General features: G+C 35.4%; 1 protein-coding gene across 4 annotated transcripts in view; it reads right to left on the bottom strand.

Annotated features, from left to right (window-relative positions):
- Positions 1-552: 552 nt before the first annotated feature.
- The window catches only part of AGL (amylo-alpha-1, 6-glucosidase, 4-alpha-glucanotransferase), a 39,588-nt gene continuing 15,498 nt past the window's right edge, over positions 553-24,642 (bottom strand). For 3 of the 4 annotated variants that reach the window (XM_055724438.1, XM_055724436.1, XM_055724439.1), the window contains exons 13-34: positions 23,028-23,151; positions 22,295-22,458; positions 21,646-21,747; positions 21,257-21,409; positions 21,026-21,176; positions 19,729-19,853; positions 19,506-19,618; positions 19,247-19,381; positions 18,595-18,725; positions 17,918-18,054; positions 16,137-16,270; positions 14,857-15,032; positions 12,986-13,088; positions 11,487-11,712; positions 10,936-11,047; positions 10,465-10,600; positions 8,477-8,589; positions 6,686-6,897; positions 6,017-6,114; positions 5,417-5,504; positions 5,191-5,324; positions 553-3,740 (exon numbers count right to left, since the gene is read on the bottom strand). In XM_055724438.1, the coding sequence (XP_055580413.1) occupies positions 3,623-3,740; positions 5,191-5,324; positions 5,417-5,504; positions 6,017-6,114; positions 6,686-6,897; positions 8,477-8,589; positions 10,465-10,600; positions 10,936-11,047; positions 11,487-11,712; positions 12,986-13,088; positions 14,857-15,032; positions 16,137-16,270; positions 17,918-18,054; positions 18,595-18,725; positions 19,247-19,381; positions 19,506-19,618; positions 19,729-19,853; positions 21,026-21,176; positions 21,257-21,409; positions 21,646-21,747; positions 22,295-22,458; positions 23,028-23,151 (2,985 nt within the window). In that variant the 3' untranslated portion in view covers positions 553-3,622. Of the gene's footprint in view, positions 3,741-5,190; positions 5,325-5,416; positions 5,505-6,016; positions 6,115-6,685; positions 6,898-8,476; positions 8,590-10,464; positions 10,601-10,935; positions 11,048-11,486; positions 11,713-12,985; positions 13,089-14,856; positions 15,033-16,136; positions 16,271-17,917; positions 18,055-18,594; positions 18,726-19,246; positions 19,382-19,505; positions 19,619-19,728; positions 19,854-21,025; positions 21,177-21,256; positions 21,410-21,645; positions 21,748-22,294; positions 22,459-23,027; positions 23,152-23,514; positions 23,639-24,642 lie in introns of all 4 variants that reach the window. The other variant, XM_014287293.3, reaches the window with a different exon arrangement.

Below are 24,642 nucleotides of genomic sequence, written 5' to 3' on the forward strand. Positions count from 1 at the left end.
ATTATACAATAGAATAGCACAAGTTACTTTCTTAAAATGTTTGAATAGAGGATTAGAAAAATCCTAATTTGACAAAGCATGCAATGAAATGGGGTAGTTGCAAAACACAATTTTATCACAGCCCGCTTCATTTTTACAAAGCAGAAATGGAAAGTGAAATCCCTTCTTTGTAGTGATAGAAATTTAACTAATTAACTAGTAACTGTGTATCACTGGAAGCTGTTAATCAGTATGGCTTAGGATTGTTCTCTTAGGGAATTTGCAATACCATGACTTAAAATTTTATAATTTATAGCAGAAGTAACATGCAGAGCTCTTCTAGCCCCATCCCACTCAAACCCAGCTGAAATTACAGACACAAATGAAAGAATCTGTGTGTAGGACTCATGTTCATGTGGTGTTTTTTTTAACAAGTTGATTATTGTTGTACTACTTGCTATTTATGGGACTTGAGGAGTTCGTGATCTCCCCCCATGTATAAAACTGCCAGCAACTTAACAAGCATCATCATCTCTTGTGTTCGCCTTTTTTCCAATCAACCACGTGAAAAGGTTAACCGTGTCTGAAGTAAAGAATTTTATTTTGTGCATTTCAGAAATAAATGAATAATGACATTTTCTAAAAGCAGTTGTTGCTGTGCTTGACAGACACGTAGAACTCATCTTTCCATTTTACATTACAACATGCGAGAATGATACATTATTTTACTTGAATTCTCAAGCTAATAATCTTTGAATAAATCAGGAGCTATTAACTGTACAAACACTGGTAACATTCAAAATTATTTCAACTGGGAGGAAGACAAAAAAAGATGTCTTGATACCATATAGATCAAGAAACACCAACTGGAACACAATGGATTCACAGTTCTAAGGTCTTTAGTTTATTTCTAAAACATTTTACTGATTAGAACTCACATTACTAGAGGTTTTTGAGTGTATAATATAAATTATACCAATGAATAAAAATATAGTTCAGGGTCAGTCAACATAAGTCAACTATTTTTAGGGAATAATGACTTGGGTATACAGTCCATCTAGATGATTATTAGATTTAACATTGCTTTCTTCCCTCTTCATTTTTAAACTGTCTGGCTTGACAAAGCATTGAGTAGCTTTGTGAATAAAGAAAAAAAAAACCCAAACCCAATAAACCACCAACATCCCCCTCCCCCCCCCCCCCCCCCCCGTTATAACCTCAAATCTTACTTTTGTTGCTACTTAACAGCAAAATCAACCAATATGGCACATATTTTTCTCCTATTGAAAATTTTTATCTGTCACTAAAATTATGCTCAACTAATCAGTGCAGAAGCAACATTTTAAAAGGGCATGTTTAGAAGTTCCATAACATATGTATTTTTGTATACACAGAGATAATTTCTTTAAAATTTTAATATTAAATTAGAAAAAAACCCTTGTGACAAATATGCAGTCTCTCAGCAGTGCACTGTGCAAAACAGTGGAAAGTAATCTGTATTAACACAGGAAGATTTTAATGAGTAATTTCTCACTATTTTTTTTTTTTCCTAACACTGAGTGGTTATTGTCCATGTATATAATACCACACCTTGTGGAAATCTATCAACAGTCATAGCTCTTAAGGTGTTCTTCCAATTTTAAAATGTTTTTATCAAGTAAGAACAATTTATTCTGCCATATTCTCCCTGCTTTCCAAACCATAGGAGCTATGAAACATACCTTGAAATAATAAACAAGAAATAATTATCTAGGAAAACAGTACAACGCTAGTGATACAGCAGAACATAAATCTCAATATCATTATCAAGAATTTTTGAAAGGTCAATACATTATGAAAGACACTTTATATGTCTCTTACAGATTAAGAAAAAAAACCCAAAACAAACTTGTGGCTGACATTTCAGTAATGTTTTTGATTAAATGACATCTCTCATGCATTCTGTCAAGAAGATAGATATTTCCCAACTCATGTACTGCAGCAGCTCAAAATTTGAGGTACAATATAGACCTTCCCTATTCGTAACTTTTAAGTACTGAACACTTCAGCAAAAGAGTTCAAATACTTATAAAACTTTCAAATAAACAGTGTGAATATAGCCACTTCTCACAATCCATCTATCTCCAGCCTATTACATTGCCCTTAAACATATCTATCTGTAACACATCTCCCTGAACACGACAGCACACTTGCACTGTACTTTAGACCAGGTACAGAAAACTTAAAATATGGATATAATAAAATCTTGATCTACATGTTATTAGTGCATTGTAATTACATCCTGTGTGTATTTTTTCAGCATATACTGTCTAACATTAAGAAATACAATACCAGTTTAGCTTTCTTTCCCTGTGAAGTGGAAAACGTTGTCAGCCTCACTCTCCATCTCTTTATGGTAGTAAGATGGAAAAATAGCGTGAACAGAGAGTTGAGAATTACCAGCTGCGCTGTCAACCACCCTTCAGTTTGGGAACACTGAACTGAACTCAATAAGGGCATCCAGGCATCAAAATATGAAAGAATATGGATGTTTTGCATCATGTTCACTGGACGCTGTTCCAAGAGAACACCACATAGAGGTAGCATGCATATTCTTATTGGTTTTAATTTCAAATGGACTATAAACATATTGCCTTTTCTGGTGGTACACTAACATCTCTTCCCACTGATGTTACGTGTTACCACCCACTTCAATACAGCTAGGATTTTCCTACCAATAAAGAGCTGAGGTGACCACGACACTTCAATAAGTTAATTTAATTAAGCAGTCAAGCACATTGACTTCTGTATATTTGGCCTCCCATAACATACAGGCTGTGCATTGTATGCACATGCTTCTTATGAATTCCTCATGGTGAAAAACAGATTTAAATGAAGAAATAGGTTGGCTGCATGGCCCACAGTATTTACGTAAGTTTAAGAATGGATTAGCATAGAGTATAACCTCATTATTGCTTAAGTTAACTCTCAAAATAAAGTTTTTGAAAATTTTATATATAACTTCAAAGGTTTTATTACAGTATTCATAACCTTTATTTCTGTGGTTGCTTAATGCAGCGTTCAACTGAACACATTAAAAAAAAAATCCCCATAATACAGTTCAACAGAGAGACAACGTATTATGCCTTCATTAATGTATGGTGCTACAGCAGAAAGCATACCAAACTCAGAAAGCTGTAGGTTAGTCTACTCCTCTATAAGCATGCATTTGCAAAACATCCATTTATTCTTTAAAAGACAAAGAAAAGAAAAAAAAAATAAGAGCCATGCTACTTAGTTTTAGCTCTGGAAAGAGCCACCTCATTTTGTTACGTTAAGATTTTGATTTGAAAATTCTAAAAAACCAAAGCTACTTAAAATTAAGTTTGTGCATATTCTTAAAATTGCTTCTTACTAAACGTTTCTGCATCAAGAGTGCACTGCAGTTTTATTTTATTGTCATGGCCTGATTTTCAAAAAAACAACTGAAGCCCCACACAGTTATAGGGCACAGCAGCTGCTGGCATTCAGCATCTTTGAAAGTCAGGGCACAGCTTAAGAGATTGTGCAGAACTGGACATTTCCCTTGCAGTATAAGCCAAGTATCTGTTTCTGCCCAATAATAAGACCACAAAAGTTTCATCAAATCAACCAAAATAAACTTTTACAAGTCATAAAGGATTTCAAGGATAACACCAATTGACCAGGCCTGAGTTTCACAGCTAAAAGGACAATACTGTCCATTTTCATTGGTCAGTTCTGGAAGTCCTTTCCAGGATGATCTAACAAAAGAAAAAACAAACAAGTATTGTTGTTAGATTATACATGGAAATTAAAAGAACATTCAATTTTAGAACTTTTTCGAAGATTATCTCAGTAGGAAACTGAAAACTATGACTAAACGTCTGTTGTCCTACAGGCACAGTATGTTCTTTAATAACTGAGAACTAATTAACTTTTTTTTCCCCTGCACTGGGAACTGTAGTTTTTTTTTTGTGAGGGTGCTTCTCTTTCAAAGCAGTCTCTGCTACTAATATCTGAACTTGCACTACTGCCATGTTGCTCACGTTTCTTATTCAGGTATTTCGCAGCTGGAAGAATATGAATGAAATAACTGAATGGTATTCAAACTGCACTTGAAACAGGATTATGGTCCTAAAAAGTTGTAATGGCTGGAAGACAGCATGACTACACAAGCCCTTTTTTCCTCCATAGGAATAAAAAAATCCCACAAAACAACATATTTGCAGAATTACCCAGAAATTGAGCCTGTTGCTACATAAATAATTCTGTACACAAATGAAATACCAGAAAAGAGTATAAGTAAACCATTGAAGAAGTAAGGCAGAAAAAACAATATTACCAAACTGCAAGTTATTTGGTAACACTACCAAAGGCGGCACTGGGACAATATATTACATAAGGCAAAAAGCTGCTAACAGATTGCTTTTCTTCATCACATGGTCAAACCAACCCTTCTGTCACAACTAGTCCTACTGAATTACTTTCCTGGGTACAAATAAATGGACATTTGAAGTACTGCAGAACAGATTATACGTAAGAGATATCAAGGGTGAGATCTTTGTTTTGTTTGTTTTCATTTGTCTCAAATCCTTAAGAATTAAAACCATACAGGCAGAAAAATGGGGGGAAAATAGTGTGGGTTTGTTGGTTTGGTTTTTAAGAGGAAGAACTCAAAATGCAAAGGAACATTTAAGGGCCATAAGCAAGTTCCTCTGTCTTCTTAGACTATCAGGGTTATTAAGATGTGGAAACACTGTCATACCGATTTCGTCATTTACAACACAAGAAACCCTACCAATATTTTGCATCAGTTTATCTGCCACAATTTTAATCTGTCACTACTAGCCCTTGAACTATTTTGTTTTGCAGGTTGTTTTGAAATACTTTGGTTTTTTAAAAAACTTGCCAACATGTTTTTATGAAATTAATCTTTCATATGAAATCAGAACCTAATTTTTACATAAAGTTTATTTTGCCCAGTCTTCACACAGGAAGTACTACTAATTCTGCAATCTAGAAAAAGCACTAGATCTCAGCTGTACTTGAAACCTGACCTGAGATCTGCAATAGCACATGTAGCAGTATGTATACTTTATAGGTAGAAAACAGATGCTGTTCATATTTAGATCTGTACTTTTACATGCAACTGGAGAGTGGATACCACTAGTTTGAGTGAGTATTTCAAATCTGTGTTAGTTGGTATCTTACCTTTCAAGGTGAACATAGTGGCGAGAAAGAACATTCTTAATCATAACTACAGTTTTTGCATATATCTCTGGACCAATCAACTTTGAGAAATACAACTTGGCACGAAGAAAATATCCAATAGGCCACAGCCATTCCTACAACAAAGAATGAAAAAAGATTATTACTATAGCTGTCAGTTCGAAAAGGTGACAGCACATTTTCTAAAACTGAAGAAACTGGCTCTTACAGGTCCTTGGTGATAATTAAAACCTCTGGCTACATTATAGTTGTCATTGTCAAGAGCGTTATCATATACTCCACAGTAAACCATATCACTGCAAGAAAGAAAAAATAAATTATATAAACAAAGCTTTAGCAAAAATGATACATAAATGGAAAACAAATGAACTAAATTTTTCACGGTATTTACATGTAATTATGGTAAAGTTAGGGAGGACTCCACCAGGTTCTGTATTTTACATGTCAATGGAATTCCAAACCCAAGCTTAAAGTCTTGGAATGACTTGAATTCATTATTTTGCCTTTATGCGTTTACTCAAAAATATAGCTCTCTGCACCATATCCTATGTAAGTATGTAGCAAGATGCAAATTCCACACCTTTTATAATACCATACTTGACTTGCTTACTGTTTGGCATCCAACACCACCCAGTGATTTTCTACATAAATAAAATAAATTGCATGGAGTTTTAGAACAGCAAAATAATTGTTCTGGAAGTATTTATTGCAACTCTATTTCACAGGTATATATATGTGACCATGCCCAAATGTCAAATAATTCCTGCTGTTATGTTTTGTAATTCACACTTATATCTACTATACTTACTCTGGGTCTAAGGTTTTCATGCCTAACGGACCAAGCAGCTTTTCCTCTGCTATCTGCAGAGCTTTCCAAGCTCTCTCAGGTGTGAACAACTCTGGAGCCTGATAAAATAATAAAGACTTTATGAGTAAACTTTGCACATGTATGCACATGAAAGTGTGTTTATAAACACAAAAGACTACAAAAAGCTTAAGTTTTGTATTACTGAATCAACTTCTGGAACCTACAAGTCAGAGTAAGCAAGAAGACAGAAGCTATCCAGTACTGTTTTAAATTTTTATTTTACTTTAATTACTTTTGCCAAGTATTATTACTGAAGCTCTTTACAAACCCCATAAAGACAAACAATGCATGCTGTTTAGCTAATTTGATGGGAAAAGCAGCCTCCCAGACCTAACCTTAGAAGACATTCTGAATACAGCAAACACTACAAATTTATCCTAGCTACACACCAGACAGGTATGTCATTAGCTACAGTCCTGTCAAGGATGTATTTTTCGGGGATACTCCAAGATAGACCAAGCAGAGGATAAAACAAACTTTCAAAAAGTTATTCTAATCAATATATGCTTCTGGCATAATGCCATGCAGATGAACCTTACAATGTAAGCTTAGTTGATTAATGAAGAAAATTCTAAGCGCAAATGCTTCCTCCCACTCTCCCTCACTTACCACAACCATTGCTATTGTAAAATTTGGCCTGAGTTGGTAATCACACCATGGACTTGAAGCTCCATAACTGTCCTTATAAATTCCACGTTTGTGAACGAGATTTGGATGTTTCTCATTAGGATCTGCTGGGTTCTCAGAGACAAAGAACAGCCTTTCAAAGTGGCCCTGAATTTTTCTGTTCCACTCATCATATGTGATAGTCTCCTCCTTTCCTGCAAGATGTTACATACAGGTTTTATTTTCTGAAAACAGCCACAGTGGTAACACCAGAAGTACTGTTTTGCTTATTGAAGCTTTACATAAGATACTCCTAACACAATAAAGGCCACAGTAGCCTTGTAAGAAGTTGTGATCTAGAACTTGTATTATACCGCAGATCAACTTCAACACGTGCACAAGTTTTTGGGGGGTTTTTTTTCGGTTTTTTTTGTTGTGTTTGGTTTGGTTTTTTTTTTTTTTTTTTTTTTTTTTTTTTTTTTTACACGGCACTTTAACTTGCACTTAGCTAGGAGCAAACACAATAAGGTACTGTGATCTACAGTAAATATTTAATTGAGGAAGTTTAAAGTTTATAATTAACATTTCAGCATGGTAACATGTCAGCTCTTTTATAATATCTGGTATACTGATTCTTTCTGGTTTTGAGACTTTCAAATACTGTCAAAACATTAGGATGTGTCACTTTTAAAAGCCTTCTCTTCCTGAATTCCTGACACTTAACAGGAGCAGACCTAAAATCACCTCTCTCCAGCTGGTGATTTCCTCATGTTTAGGCCAGTCCTACAGTTCAACACAAGTAGCTCACAAACCTCAAGCGATACTAGAAAAACATCAAGTTTTAGTCAGCAGAACTGTGCTAGGGATATCTTCATGACTGAGACAGACATACATCTTAAATAAGCAATGCTTTTATGAAATACACACACAACAACAAATGTAAAAAAAGCTGCTTACAGTTTTTGGAACAAAAGAGATAAATCCTCGAAATATTATTTCTACATCTACAGATTGTAATATCGCTGTGTACTGAATTTTAAGTTGTCTTATTCTAGCCATAGATTTTAAGAAATCCTGAAGTGACAGGTATGTTCATGACTTAAAAATCTGTACTGTCTTAGGACCAATAGGGAAAGAAAAAAAAAAATATCAAACGCACATATTCACATTTTCTAAAATACAGTTAAAGAACCACTAAAATTATTGTTTTTCAGTATTATCCTTTACTGAAGAGTAAGAAGGCTTTACAAGGCATATATATTCACTCAAATATAATCCTTTACAAAGTAACTTTGTAAGCAGAGCAGTATCCCCTCAAAGATAAGGGACATAAAAATATCCATGTAAATATTCACAAGAAGAGGTTTTCTGTGTTGTGAATATTGAAAGAGTTAAAAAAAAAATAAAATAAAAAGGAGAGTGAAAAAGTGCCTTGTGTCATTTTACTTCGCATTCTTGTAATGAATGATGTATATCATCATAACACATAATGATCCTATCACTTATATCCATTTTTAAAAATGGTATTTAGGATCCAAAATTCCTTTGTAATCCACACCTGAATACATGGAATAAAGTATCTGAAATATTAACAAGACAATATCAACTCTTAAGAAGCGCTTGTAGTAACAACAGTTTTTAATCATACTAAATACCTCATAAGTGTTTCCCCTTTTACCCCTAAACCTTCTTAAGTAGTTTGATAGTCATCCCTGATGATAAAATCATGGCCATATAACGTTTAAGTTAATTTTGTACTCCATTAACACAGTTATGTGATGTGCCTGTTTTTACCATGTCTTTTTACAGTGACTCCACAGAATGGAAACACATTTTTCCGTGATAAATCCAGCAACCAGCGAACAGCCGACTTGCACAGGCCAACAATTTCCACAGCAGAGCCATCTCTAAAATAATAATGATAAAAGAAGCCCAAGAATTACTTTAAGAAGCCTGTTAAAGTTCAATAAGTAACTCAAAAAAATCATCTATAAGTATCTTACTTAGACACTTTATTTTTCCCTGTTGCCCTACTAGTCCTGTTTCTCCTGTATGAGCATCCCACAGTGTTACAGCATTGCAGTGTTTTGTGAGTAAAAGTTCCATCATCATCACTACCACCATGATCTTCTAAACCCGAGTCACACCTGTCACCCATTTCTCCTGCAAATAAAGTCCTTAGACATTTCAATCTCTCCTTGCAAGGCAGCTACTCCATTCCTTTGAGTTTTAGCTGCCCTTCTCTGTACCACTCTTTATTATGTACTTCTTGAGACCAGCCCTACATGTAACACTCAAGACAGAAGTGCATCTTGCAGGTGCAAGGTTTCACAAAGACAGAATAATACCCACTGTCTTGTTCTAAAAACCCTTTACTGATGACACCCATTATTATTATTTTTTACTAGCTTTTTTGGCTGCTGCTGTACATTAAGATACAATTTCAGAAAGCTACCAGTAACTTAGATTTTCTTCCTGTGTTGTAGCTCAGTTCTGACAGCATTGTGTAGGCATGGTTTAGATTATTTTTCCCTAGATGCCTATTCTTTACCTATGTCAAAGCTTATCTGTCACCTTTAGACACACTCAGTTTTATAGGGTACTTTTGAGTTCCATGAAGGGCCAAGAATAAGAGAAGAGAACATTAGCATAAGCAGACTGCACCAGTTTACTTCCATTTACATCAGTAGGATTGCAGCTGATAAAGAAACAACAGAGGAAAGGGTTGAAAACAGATGAGGTGTTCTATCAGCTAACAGCCAGGGAATGAAATTCATCATAAACTGGCTATCAGATACTTTTTTCTGTACAATAGACTAATTTAAAGAGGTATTATACCTAGCTAATTTGCACAGATACAAGATAATTTCATACCAGTGATTAAGAACATGAAAAAAGGATCAGCCCCAAACAACTTGGTCCTCTGATGTTAGAACTGTTCAATACAGAGATTCTCATCTACACACACACACTTTGGTCAAACTTCGGTAATATTTCTCCATAATGGAATACTCAAGTCCAAAGTGAAGTACTAAAATGAACAATAAATGCACTTCTTGGACTTGCTTCTTTTTCCAGGCAATATTCAGATAACCACCAATGCATAAATTTCATATTATATCATACTGAGTTTTACTGCCTGCTTGATGTAAAATTTTTCTCCAGCATCACCTGCTTAGCCTTTCTAGGGCAGACAGCTCAGCTTCTCTTGGTTCCCAATTAAAATGCTTGACTTGTCAAGCAAGACAATGTTTTCCTACAGTTCTCACCCACAGATGGAAACTGATTTGAAACTGACACTGTACTAAAGCAAGGATGCATGCAGCAACTTCCTAGCTTATAGTGAAGAGCTTATTTTTAAAACATATAAACTCAACTATAGAAACATAAATGTTGTAGATACTTTTGAATTCTAAATAAGTATTCAAACAACACTATTATCAATCGATACACCTCCTATAATACGTCTAAACAACAAACTACTGCTAGTACAACAAGTATCCAATTTTTCCTGAATTGCATTTTACTACTTCACTTTAAAAGTCGAATCTTTGCGAGGAGCTAAGACCACGCCTGAAGTTGAGGGCTTCACCTGCTGAAAACACACCTTTTTTTCTTCATATGAGCACAAAGGAAAACAATACCATTAACAGTTTAGCAGGCAGAAACATTTAGAACAGATGACTTCTCACATGTGTTAACGGAAGGCATGGTAGTTCTACTGAAGAATTTCAGTTTAATAAGTAATTTAAAAATCCCCCCTCAAAGCCTGGATTTTGTACCTTGGGGTAGCTGGAATTCCTCTGTTGCGAGCTCTGTCACTCTCTCCCATTTTATCCATCCAAGTGCCACAATTGAAGCGGTTCCCTCCAAAGACAAATCCAGTTTCAAGATCAACACCTGCAGTTACATTAAAACCTGCCAAGCAAGAATGTGTGTGAAGTCTTTGTTTTAAACAGAACAAAATGCCAGCTGCCCCCACCCCCATCCAAACTTCCTAAATAAGCAAAAACATCTCCAAACAAGATCCGAGGTGGGTTTCTGAAGGCAACTGTACTTTAAGTGAATTTTTATTTAAAGATCACTTGTACTACAACATAAACCATTGCTGAAAATAAACAATAAGGCACTTTAAAATCCTTAAATGTATTTTAAGTAATTTTTCAAAAATATACCGAATAGCTAGAGGAAAAGAAATATGAAATATCATTGTCATCTTTTAAATTGCATAGCAAGAGTTCTATATGTATTACCTTCATCTCTCATGTTTTGATCTATCTGTGGACCAGCATTCCTTTCTCGGAAATTTATGCCTTCCATATGTCGCTGCATTGCTTCCTGTATCACTTCATAAAGTGGCTGATCCTAGATTGATCGTGTGTTTGGAGGAAATGTGAAAGGCAAGATGAAAAATATGTAGAAAAGCTCTATCTAACGTGCAAACAGTAGCAATTCTTAGGCTCTAGTTTACGATACTTCAAAAGAAAAGCATCTAACAATTTCAGTGGCATCTTTCTCAATGACAATACATTGTATATTGTTTTTCATATAAACATATTTTCAAGACAAAAAGTGAGGAAAAAGTTCAGAAGCTGATGGAATTTTTTTCTCCATCCCCAACCCCTGCACCTGTCTAATCATGTGATACAGAAGTAGAGAGAAGTGCCTAAAATGTGGAATTCTTGTCCTATAATCAAATTGCACCATAAACAGAGAGTGGCAGGTTCTTACAGCTAGAAAAATTACATCCTTTCATTAAGAAATTATAGTTGTGTTAAATACTTAAATCAGAAGTGAACTTTACCATAGTGCCTGCAGGCTGAGGAGAAGAGTCATCTCTTGGGTACATCCTAGAAACAGGACACCTGAGAATGTCTAATCCATTTGGAACAATTTTACAGTAGTCCTGGATACACTGAAGCCACCACCATACAGCATCACGGCAATTGTATCTGGCATGTGTCCCCTGGCCAAGCAGATTGGGAATGAGACCATGTCTTAAAGTCCCACCAAATGCTAAAATGATGTTTCTGTAACAAGAGAAAAACCACAGTTTGACTAAGTTACTTTCACGGCCATTATTGGACCAAGCATTAAGTACAAAGCATACAAGAGTTTACCTTAATAGCAAGGTAAGTCAAGGAGACAAACATGATCTTAAAGACAGATGCCAGAAGTTTGCTGTTGAAAACTACATATTACTTCATTTCATTGTAAAAGGAGTTCATGCTAAGAGTCATCTATTCCCTGCAAATTCCCCAGACTGAATACATTTAAATCAGTTTGTACAAAACATACATCTGCTCATATGGAAAAGGTTGTTTGCTTTTTCATAGGTAGTGATATAGAGCCTGAATCCAAATCCCACCGAGGTGACAGGGAATGTTTCTACAGACATTGTTTGGGATTACACTGGTATGCATACCGCTGGGTGGGGTGGAATAGGGATGGAGGGCAAGAACAGATGGGAATTTCCTATTAAAATACAGAGAGGTGACAGCAACTGAGGTTATGAGAAGTTTCATTTGGGAACCATTGTGCATACCTGGCAGAAAACATGGACTCCAACTAGCTTTAAAAGGCAATATAAACATACTAGTAGACTGCAGACCTTACTGCATGAAAAAGGCAACGGTTGCCCAAATGTAAAACAGCAGAAATACACACCAATTTAAAACAACTAATTTTTATGGTTTTATCATGTGGTGAGCTCTGCTCAAATCAAAAGATTGACAAAAATATTAAATCAATGAATCTGGCTTGTATCTGGGTCATTTGTCAGGTTAAGCGTTTCCGAACAGATACCAAATTGTAACAATGCACAATTAGCTGTTTTCTAGACAAATACTAGCAGTTACAAAAAAAACCCCAACCCAACAACAAAAAACCCAAAAAACCTTCCACAGATATGCAATCATACCTTTCTGGTTAATATAGTATTCTCTTGCTACTTCAAATTTTTGAGTAAGTAATTTTGATATTATTCCTCAGCAACAATGACACAAGCACATTTGAAACAGTGTCGCTTTTTTTATGGACAAACAGTAGTGTTATAGAGGTTAAAACTACCCTGTCTATACAGAACATCAGCTTCATATCACTGCTAAGAAATCAAAAGGGAGTAATTTAAGTAGTATTTTTAACTCCACTTAGAGAGAACTCCCAAATCCATCTAGGGCCATTCAAGTTTTATACTGCACATCAACTGTTTCTAATAGCTTGCATGTCATCTCAAATTTTGAGAGCATGCCTTCTTCCTACCTAATTGCAAAACCGTAAGAAGCAGTAACAACTCAGCCTTACCTCGCCTCTAGATAGCGCCCAGTAACTAACATTAGACCTCTCAGTGCAATAAAGGTATCCCTTCCCCAAGAGCGAAAAATTCCAGAAGAAAAGTGAGGTAAACCTAAAAAGAAATGTCATTGTTCATCTCATTTATAGATATGGCAGAAACCTCAAAGTACACATGTATGTATAAAATAACCAGAAATAAATATATATTCACATTGGTATTTTTTCCCTAGATTAAGAGATTTAAACAATCTTCTAGACCAAGTTCTCGATAAAACCTCCTTTCAGAACAACTTCTAGAATTTCAAGATCATGCAACACAATTTCTCATAGCAATAACAGACACATTTAAATGTTTATTAAATCACTTTGTAACTTAACCAAGTGCTATCCTTTAATTAAATTTAATTAAAAAAAGCAGAAAGGAAACTAACAAAAAAGCGCCAGAACTATGACAGGATTTATAATGCTTTGTTGGCAAGAGTTTAGATACGAGAGCCATGCCATCTCAGAAACATAAAGGGGTTAAAGACCGGAGAGCTATGAATATCTTCAGGCCAAAACCGTTCTTAGCCACTATAAAAGGAACCCTGCTTCTCTTCTCCAGCAGCTTCTAGAACTACATCTTACTGCAGACTTTATAACATGTAACCTTAAAAATGATTAAAACAATAAGGCCCATCCTTGCGTTTTCTTCCAGTTATTCACTTTTTCAAACTACCAAACAAAAAAGTCCATACGGTGAAGTTTCAAAACAGCACCGTCTTGTGCATGCTTGCTAGAACAACATTTTAGGTTTATCACTTATTTTTCCAAAGTATTTGCTAATACTCAAATACGGCCTCCACACCTCTGCAATTTTGTAGTATCTGGCAACAGCACTTGAGAACGACAATCCATGTACAAGTTAAAAATCTCAGAAGCAACTACCAGCTCCTATGTGAGGGGAATATTTAAACCCAAAGCCTTTAGTATAATTAATCCTTATGACCAATTTAAGGGAACATCGTGCCTCTGTGCTTCTAGGTAACACTAAAGCAGGCAAACAGAATGTTACTAAAACCCAGAAACTAAAAGCAATAAAACTCCAGGAGAGAAAGACAGACAGCAAAAAGAAAAAAATAAACACCCCGCTGAGACAGAAGCCATAGACTTTGTGGATGTTAAAAGTTTCTATGGTTTCAGAAAAGCAATGGGCCAACTCAGAACAAAATAAACTCATTCTAAGCCACTAAACACAGAAGATAATACTTCTCACATAGGACAGTGCCCAATTCAAAGACTGCCAGGTGCTGGCAGAACACTCAAGAGGTACAAACAGTATTTGCTGACTGCTTTTATGCTCATTCCTTTTGGAGATGGTTTCAAGATCAGGCATTCTTCTGGTCTGCTAATGGTTCTTTCTTCTGAGAACTTACAAATAAATTCACCCTTGCACTACACTACAATTCAGTTCCTAAATTTGTGTTCAATAAAGATAACCCAAAACTTACTATGCTAAACATATTTATCTCAAGCAAGTCTTCTGGAAAGAAAAAAACCCTGTAGTTACGGATCTCCATATATGATAAAAGCAGATATAGCTAAAATGTCTCTAAGTAAAGTTTTTATAAGCTCCCCCTCCCCCAAGAGCAGTAACATGATTGTCCCCAAAGCAGTACCGCTAGACAAAACTCCTATTTAATATGGGCAAATCTTTGTCTTAAACTGAAGTTAAAGCACAGGGGGAAGTGAGGAAAACTACTACCTACACATTTTATATGTGGTTGCTGACATATGGATCCCAAGCATAATGGAGACAATTTTAATATAGTTACTAAAACCAGTTTAACTGTTTTGGAAGACTTTACTTCCCCTTCCCCCATTCCAAATATTGTCCTTACCAGCTGCCAAGGAAACACAACACTGTTCTTTCTCATTTGTAATCTCATTCAGCCTATAGGGAACATCATGTAAGGAAGGAGATAGATCTGGCAGACAAGAATATCTTCCTATCCCACACATCTGGACTGAACCCAAGGAAAGGTGTTTAACAAATGTTGATCCATTCTGCACAAAGCTGTAATCCAACATAATTAAAATAACTTTACATTCAGCAATATCAGTCTATAAAATGTACCTTTTTTCATTTACAGGAAATTAATGTAATTATTATGCATATTAAATACAATAAATGAACACAGAGCTAGTATTAGTATTTTGCACATAAGATTTAATTTGTAAATCACTTTCCCCCCCAAATAGGTGCCCAATTTTAGCCTTAAATTTTAATTTATTAATGCTAATGGGTGTGTTTATGTCAAACACTTCTAGGGAAAAGGGGGAATTGTTTTGGTTTACTTGGTGCCTACATGCCATCAAAAATACAATAAAAGATAATTTACTATGAAAAAAGTTTGTCAAACCTAGTCAGTATTTTTAAAGATCACCCCATTTTTACATATATTCATATAGATTAAAAAATTGTAAATTAATAAATCAGTTAACACATTGTCTAAAATAATGCCACCTGCATTCCTGACTAGTTCATCTCCAAGCGTTTTTTCATAAAACATACTACCTTCCACATGGTATCACAGCCATACCAAATTCTATTCCTATTTTAACATCTGTATTTTCACAAAACAATATTCATTTGTTCAGAATGTTCATAGCTAGAATAGGGCCTCCATTAAATCAATCTCTCCTCTTTCCAAGAAACAATGGAGAAGCAGACACTGAAGATTAAAGTTAATTCAAGAACTAAGCAAAGTGCTCAGTTAACGAACGCTATTTAGCTGTGTTAAAGAAATGTTGAACAAAGCATCAGCATCACTACAATCTGATATCTTCTTTTTTCCCTGAACTTCAAGCAAGAATTGCAGCCGTACTAAAACAAAAAGCAAATAAAGTTTCTGAAGCCTGGCAAAGAAATACTGGCTTAAGGTTTCCTCCTACTACCGCACAATGCCAACGGTAGTTATAAATTCAAACCCTGGACAGACATCTGACCTCCCAACCTTCCAAACCACCATCACTAGAAGATGGGTTTGATATATACTACCAATTTTACCCTTTTACATTTTACGAGTATGGAAATATTCAAATTGCATTGTCCAGCAGACAAAACATAAAAGGTGCAAATATATACAGTTACCCTACAGCTCTGACATGCCAAGCATACCTAGACATCTGTTGCCATCCCACATCCAGAAGTGTTGTGTATGCACCCACTAATATGGCATCAAAGTAACATGGGATGAGGTAACGTGGAATTCTCTTCAGGTAGACAAACATGGCCTTCAACCACTGACCAACCTATTAAAATACAATACAATCAGAAGCTGGTTACACTAGGGTTCAAAAACCAGTGCTTGCAGGATCCATTTACTTCAAATATTTGGTACAATTTTTGTATATTTATGACAACCAAGTTATGCTTGACCACCACAAAGATGAGGTTATCTTCAATTACTAACACCACCACTAGAATGCAACCATTCACATCTAAGAAGTTGTCCATGTTGGATATTTGTCGTAGAATTGCTGTACTCTCCTGCTCCAAAATTTCAGCTACTAGAGATGAACTCCAACAGTATAGAAAAATCTGTACTATATCTGTACTATGACATAAATGGGCAAGAACATAAACTGTAGAAAGAGATTATATTTTGCTAGCCTTGCAGGAAAAAATGAATTATCACAAAGAAGTTATTAAAACTGAGAGCAAAGGAAACCTGCAACTCAAAAGGCATCACTACAACCCAAGTGTGGGACGGAGGTTTCTAATTTTTTAAAAAGACAGGACTGAAGAGATGAAGCTTGAGACCAGGGATAGAAAAATTATCAGGGGGCTAAATTATGTACAGCCACTAGTGAAAATGACTGCAGATCTGGGTCTAGGACTCAAGTGTTCTGGAGCTTCACTATCCCTGCGTCACTGCAAAATGTTTGACACCTGGGGAATATTTTTCTTCTTTCTTCCTAGTACTGTTAAAGAACATTATGACAACCTAATAGGAAGTCACTAAGATTTTCAAACTTGCAGGTGAAGAAAGTACGTGTCAATAAATTACATGATGATGCTACACTTTTAACCTGGAAATTATCAAGGGAAAGTTACTTATGTAAACAGTGGAATTGTAACCTTCAGTTTCGTGTGACTTCAGTATAGCTATAGGTACTTTGCAATTTCTGCAAAACAGAACGAGACAGTACAAATTAAGAACTCAAAAAAATACACAGAAAAAATAAGCAATAGTCTTTGAAGAGCAGTACATCTGGCAAGCATCAGACTAAGTTCCTTTCTAGAAAAACTCAGTCTCTGAAGTCAGATTCAGTATTCACTTCAATATATTAGACTGCTTTATATCACTACACTTGACTTCAGGAACAGAATTAAATTAGAATGCTAAAGCCATTATTATTACATTAGTTATGTAGGTTACCCAGATCAGATCTTCATCTTGTGAAATGAATAAAGCAATTGCCGTGCAGGAAAATAAAATTTGACAAAGACTGTATTGCAATGCAGCTATACAAGTAATCTGAATCCCAGTAATTCCTATCTTCTCAGTGCTGGACTGTGCAATCTTACCGTAACTGTCATAATCACGTATGCCTAAGTAGTATTTAGGCCCTCTTTTGAAAGTACTTAAAAAACCCAAATGGTTACCTCATTTTCATTTGAGGGTAAGTGATAAACAGGGAAGGATCCCTGCAGGCTTTTATGTAAGAGCTAATCCCTCCATGCCTACATATTTTTCACTTACCTTTTGAATTCTATTCTTAAATAGGATTGAGGTGAAGGATGAGAAACATATTAATGGTTTAACCTCCTAAAAGAAATTGCCTAGACAAGAAATATGTTAGACAGACTGAATTTAAAAATATACCAGTAACTGAAAAGGAAACAAACTAGTAAGTTAAAAACCTGAAGTCACCAAATAAGTATTTTTTACTCACTTCTGCACAGGCTCCTGCACGTGAAATTAGACGATTACTGACATAATCAATCATCCAGTCTCCAGATCTTAAGTTATCACAAAATGGATGACCCAAATCATTCTTTGGTCTAATGTCTGCCATCACTGACATTAACCCTGAAGATACAAACCCAACTCTGTATTAAAAGACACACCATTATCACAAATGGCAATTACAATTCAGGAGGAAAAGGCACATAGCAACAGATGCTTTAACTGTATTTAACTGTATTACTTCTCTTGATCTGTGGAATGAGTTAAGATACAACTGAATTGTAGTCTCCACAGCATACAACTTCAACAGTTATGGAAATCACTGTGAAGTAACTAGCACGGTGGAATTCATACATTTGGTAAATGAACATTTCTCAGTGATCTAGTAATGCCTACAGTTTAATTAAATGTGACTTTTCACTGGAGGTACACATATATTTTCTTTTTATTTTATTGAAATTTATTTTTGAAGCCCAGAGTATTGAAAGTGAAGCTTTTTGGTTTAGTATGTAATTTCCTGAGTACAAGACTGATTAGTAGCACGGTCAAGCAGAAAAAAACTTAGGTTTTTTTCTAAACAACGGCACTAGCCATAAACCAGCATTAAGGTTATAATCTAGATTGAGCAGCTCTTGACAGCAAAAAGAATGCTGAATCTATTACCCTGGAGGCCTGCATACTTCAGTGGTGACCAGTTTGGTATATTGTAACAGCCTCCACCATCTTCTTGTTCTTCTGCCTCACATCTATACAGTACTTGATTTAGGTCAGCCAAAGTTAGTTTAGATGCAATACTGAAAAAAATAGCGGAGAAAAAACAAATCCAAACCCAAAAGAAACTTTAGTAAGGAAACAGAGAAAGGTTTTCACAGAAAATTCTAGTTTCAGCCTTACACTAAAATAATCAAATATATACAATTCCCTCACCACTTAATCTTGGAAATGTAAAGCTCAGTTTTTCAGATGTTCTGACATGCTCTGATCAGATGTTTCAGTATTTAGAAACCCAGTATTAAGTACAAACCCTGAACAATCACACCCCAACACTGACAAGTACTCCATGTTGTAAGTCTACTTTATGCAGCAATTACACAGAACATGAACAAAAGAACCTGGGAAGTTTTTACGTATCAACCCTGCTTAGTATTATACATATAGAAAGAACATCTCAGAGTTTTGATTATACTCTGACAATCCAAATGCACCCGCAGTAATAATAATAATAAAAAAAATAATCCTCACTAAGTTTACAGACTGTTCTTCACTCCCACTGTAGTGCTCTTGGTTTTACTGCAAAAATTTAAAGAATACTCACGAAGAAAATAACGTTTTTAGTATAGGTGATGAATGATCATCGGGAAGACTTCCACATTTAAAATGAGGGCTGAACTGGATCAAGTGATTGCGAAGTACACCAACAGCCTCTTGTGCCTTTGGGTCAAGACTAACTCTGTAAATGTGAATGCATAACTTGTAGTAACATAGCACTTACAATAACTATTCTCAAGACTCAAACCAAAGAATCCCATCATTCTAACTAACAAAACAGCCATTAAGGAAGTATAACAACATACCTGAATACTATTACGCTTCCCGGTGTTAATTTTTCAAATTCTATTTCTTGAACAAATTCATTTGGCCCTTTTATGGCAGTTCCAGCTTGCTTTATAATTTTACTGTCTTTGATCTTAGAAAAGAAAACACATTTGCAACTGAAATTCAATGTCTTTTTTCTAATATAAACTATCACAAATTACAAAATATTACATCAGAACATGGATGAAGGAGGCTAATTACCTGGATATGCTCTCTGAGTTCCACTGTGAAATCAGGCAGTCCATTTATAAAATGTTGATCTTTTTTGTAAGGACTAGCACTTCTCTCAGTAGTTCTAGCTTCAAGTACTACTTCTTCTATTTTTCCTAAGGAAAGTTAAAATCATGTTGCAGCTGTTAAGATGCTTTAATTTAAAATTGATTCTTTTGAAAACATGAAGCAAAAACTAAACCCCTAAATATTAAAAATATAAGTCTCTGTTGTACAGCTGAAGAACAACTAAACGTGACAAAACATATAGGGAAGTCTTTTAAACAGCCTATAAACATTCATTACATGTTCACTGGCTGTATTGTATTTAAAGCTTTAATTTTGTTATTTTATAATACATTAACCATAAAATCAGTCAATAATTAGTGACTTTAAGCCTGTCTTTTACTGTTCACCATCTCTGTTACTTTCCTTATTATTCTTTCAGGAGACTGTATTAGATTGGTTTCCAAAATACAGCTAAAGAGGGTTTATCTTCAAAGTGTAACAACTTACATTAAATATCTAACTTTTATATCTATTTTCCTCTGTCCTTTCAGTAATCTACAAACTAAGGCATTCAAAGTCCTGAAGCCACTTGTGAATGCCTTAACATATAACATGTCTGACTTGAAAACAGGCACACACATCCACTCAGAGAACTGAGTACACTTAAAAAGCCAGTTTGGAAAGCTTCTCTTCAGAAATACATCCAAGTAATGTATAAAAGTTCTTATACTTCGCTACTATTAAATATACTAAATACTTAGCTTATTTAATTAGTATTATGTACGTATTACCTATATGTTACCTTTACATTAACTTACGCTGTACAAAGTTGTTTCTTACTAAGATGTATTTTAAAACTACAGATCAAGTTGTATGTAAGAAACCTGAATAGCAATGACATCAACAAGCGTGATATTTTAGTCTTTCTCCCCAGTATAACTTAATAAATAGTAACTCCCTCCCCAACTCCGTACAATTAACCATTATGCTGTTGAATATTTCTTACTAGTTCACAAACGAGACAGTAAACAAAACCATGCCCTCACAGGAAGCTCACAGCAGGAAGTATACTCAATACGAATGCCTCTGAAAACCCTACGCAAGGTAAGTTTGGTTTTGATTATTTAACCACTTTTGGTGTGTGCATGTTAGCACATACAAAAGGAGTGTTATATACTGAAGATTCTCTTATTTCATGCGTTTGAAATTGAAAGGTACAGAATTAGAATAACTTCAGGTTTTTGTACATCTGCTATCTCTTAAAAAGAGATCTGATTACCTGGGATACACATTTCAGGTACTTCTTTACTGTAGAAGGAAGTTTTAGGATCCCTGAAGGCAGTTCGACTTACAGCCACAACAGACTGGTGCGTGTTAGGGCAATGTCTTGTCACTGCCACTATATCTTCATCAACTTGATCTACATACACCTAGAAAAGACATACCATTGCAACTATGCTCCCTCAGAACATAAATATGAAAAAACTGCATTGTCAACCTCACTTCTTGCCTGATTAAAGCCTTTGGCCCCCAACTCCTGATGCAGCCTGTTTATGGCCAGCCTTCCTGCTAGAATTCCTGTTTGGAAATTAACTTCACCGGAAGACAGGTGTGCTGCTGGATTCCATTTTGCATAAAACCTCTCTTCAGATACTACAGAGATCTGTGAAGAAATTAAGATTTAAGCAAATATCAACTACTCTGGGGAAAAAACCAAACAGTTGGAGTCCTCAACTATATAATCAATTCAAATCTCATGTGAAATTGGATTATTTGAAGTAATAGCAGCTAGTAAACTGCTTGGAATTTCAAATAAGCCATGTTGAAATATATGTTTTTAGGACAAAAAAAAGTTTACAGTTTTAGAAGTAACTTAGGAGTTCAACTGTAGACACATACCTGGTGTGGTACTAGTTCATCATAGCCTTTGGTGCTTCCTGTAGCACAGCATGCCATGGAAACAATCATTGCACTAGGAAGAGCATCATATGCAGACCGGTGCTATGTTGAAAAATAAATAGGGAATAAATAGTGATACAAAGACATAATTCATTCTTCCCAATTCAGCATACACAAGATATACTCAGTTTAACAGAGGAGTTGCTAATCACATGATCGTTTTCTCAATCACAACAGTATTACTGAAAAAAACCTATAAACACACTAAACAAAAGCAACTTAAGAGAAACCCTCAAAAATAAGTGCTCCAATTCCCACCACACACACACTCATTCTGTCCTGTAAAACAGGAGCTTCAGAGAACATGTTAACAAGCAGACTCCACCACTTATAGTAGCTGGAATGAAAGAATTTAAACTAGCTCATTAAGTAGCTTTATATACTTTTTCCCTTGAAAGACAGTCTTGAATGTCACAGGGGGCTGTTATAAAATTTTATTCTCTGCATGAAAACTTGAGAGATCTGAAACACAATTTTCCTAAATATTGCTCAGGAAAAGCATCCAGATTGCACCAAGTCTCCCCATGGTTCAGAAATATCAATTCAGAAAACATTAAATGTAAACTTCGGTTTTCAGTAGAGTGCTCACCTGAATTGGGCATTCATTATCATGTGTAATATCCATAAACAGTGCATGAGCAATAGCTGGCATCAAAGGCCTCAAACGTGGCTGAACAAAAGAGCCAACAGGTTCACCTCCAAAACGATAAACTAACCTTCCCTCTTCATGGCTATTATAAGCAGTCATTGCCTCTAAAGGACAAAATAGGTAAGTGTTTCATAATAACAACTACCATAGAGTTCAGCATACACAAAGATGTTAATGCAGCATTCTACAGTTGTTATTTTGGCGTGTTCAGTCATTAAGAAAAAAACCATCGCATATAACTATATTCTCCAGTGTGGATACACAACCTTGGAGTATTCCGTTTACTACATTATGGTAAAGAAAGTTAAGGCACAAAAGGGAGAAAAAAGCAGAGATCTGAAACTGTTTCTCATAGGCTTCAAGAAACTCATGCAACAAAAATCAGACATGATGCAGGACTTGCATAGCAGAACCGTGCTACTTCTTGTTCTGTCACTAGAATAAGAGTGAAATATTTAACCTTCTGTAAACTATGCAGGATGTCTTCTCTTATTTTACAGCTAGTAGTTTGTCTTTTGCCAAGTATCGTAAGAGTCATAATACAAAAACTGTACTCCTGATTACAGAGAGTATGAAATTAGAAGTGCATAATCCAGAAGAGAACTTTTCCTTGGAAAAAGCACGTCATCTATAATCTCTCATTGGAAAGAGACCACGCATACAGCAAGCCTACCTCTTATTAAGGAGGTAATGCCCAGCCTATTCACAAAGATATTGTCCAGCTCCTCATTTCCTGTGAACAGTTCAGCCACTACATACAAATCGGCTCGCAATTTTCTAGCTGTGTCCAGCATGTACTGCAAAAAGCACAGCCAAAAAAGCCACAGAAAGGGGAAAAGTAGATACAAAAAAGGACAAGTTTCAAAGCTAGGCAGGGATTGGACAATAGGAAAATGCCATGCAGCAAAGATAAATAGAAAGCCAAAATTAAGGAACAAAAAAGTTGTTACACAGAAGAGGACACACAAACATAAGCAAAATCAAGAATTAGCATACAAACACAGGAGAAGTTAAATAGAACACGAAGAAGAAGAGGTAATTGCATAAGCAAAGAACATGAATATGTAAGGAAAAAAAAAAGGCATACCAATGTTAGTTTCACATTAAAAACTCCAAACCATACACAACAATCCTACATAATTTTCAACTGCTTATTGTACCTCTAATCAGGCTGGTAATTCCCAGGCGGTTGACAAAAACATTGTCAATGTACTCACTGCCCGTGAAGAGTTCAGCTATCACATAAAGATTAGGTCTGACTGATCTGGCTGTTGCTAGCATCTCCTATAGATCACAATACATTTTTAATGCAAGACATCCATTGTCAGCTATGTATATGCAATAATTAACATGAATGTTAACCGAAAACAGAGTCATTCATATATGCAGTTCATTAAAAATAATAATAACAGGTAGATTCATAAAACCATGTTTATATTTAACAGTTTATTTATGGACTAAGAAATTCTATGAAATTCTCTGAAGACTTTAAGCTAATTACAACTTTGTTTTTAAACAAAAGCTTAACTAAAAATGTAAGAACAAAGGCTAGATAAGAGACACCTGTTAAGGTAAGAAATCTGAGGAAGATACCAGTTTAAGCCCTCCAAATAAATGAATAAAGGAAAAAAATGGCAGGAGTCTTGAAATGGCTGCATTTAAGTGCAACTTACAACTTGTGTGGGGAAATGAACTTGTTTTAGAGAGCTCTTCACAGATTTAGGTAAGCTCTGTGACCAAGGTAAGACAAACAAGCTGCACCATTCAGATCTATTGAAAGCTAATTTACCAGGTACGTACAATTTCTGGATGTAGTCAGCTCCATAGTAAACAATAAACACTGATCTTAGCAATAAGCATGCCAGACTAAACTTTTTGCAGGTTTTTTACTAACTTTTAAATTCTGGGAAGTAAACCACTTCCTGTTTGTTCCAGCAATAGCAAAATATATATATGGCAAAGAAACACTAAGACTTCCAAATGTGCCTTGGCAATGACCCCAGCTAAAATTGACACACTGGATACCGGCAGTCACTGCACTAAGCCCATATAGCTAAATAAGGGCAGAGTTAGCCAGGTCCAACCAAATCCACAGTATTTCAGCTAAAGCAGATAATTAAAAGATACAACAGTTACACCACTCTACTGTTTAAAGCAGGTGAAACCGTATCTAAACATCACCAGTCAAGAAACTTTGCTTATGGTAAGAGGAAGAGTCATTCACACCTGAACTCTGCCTTATAGATCCTCCAGATTTTGTAGCAACAGGACAAGACTTATTTCACAGA

The sequence above is a fragment of the Falco cherrug genome, chromosome 12, assembly GCF_023634085.1.
Source record: "Falco cherrug isolate bFalChe1 chromosome 12, bFalChe1.pri, whole genome shotgun sequence".
Taxonomy (NCBI): Eukaryota; Metazoa; Chordata; class Aves; order Falconiformes; family Falconidae; genus Falco; species Falco cherrug.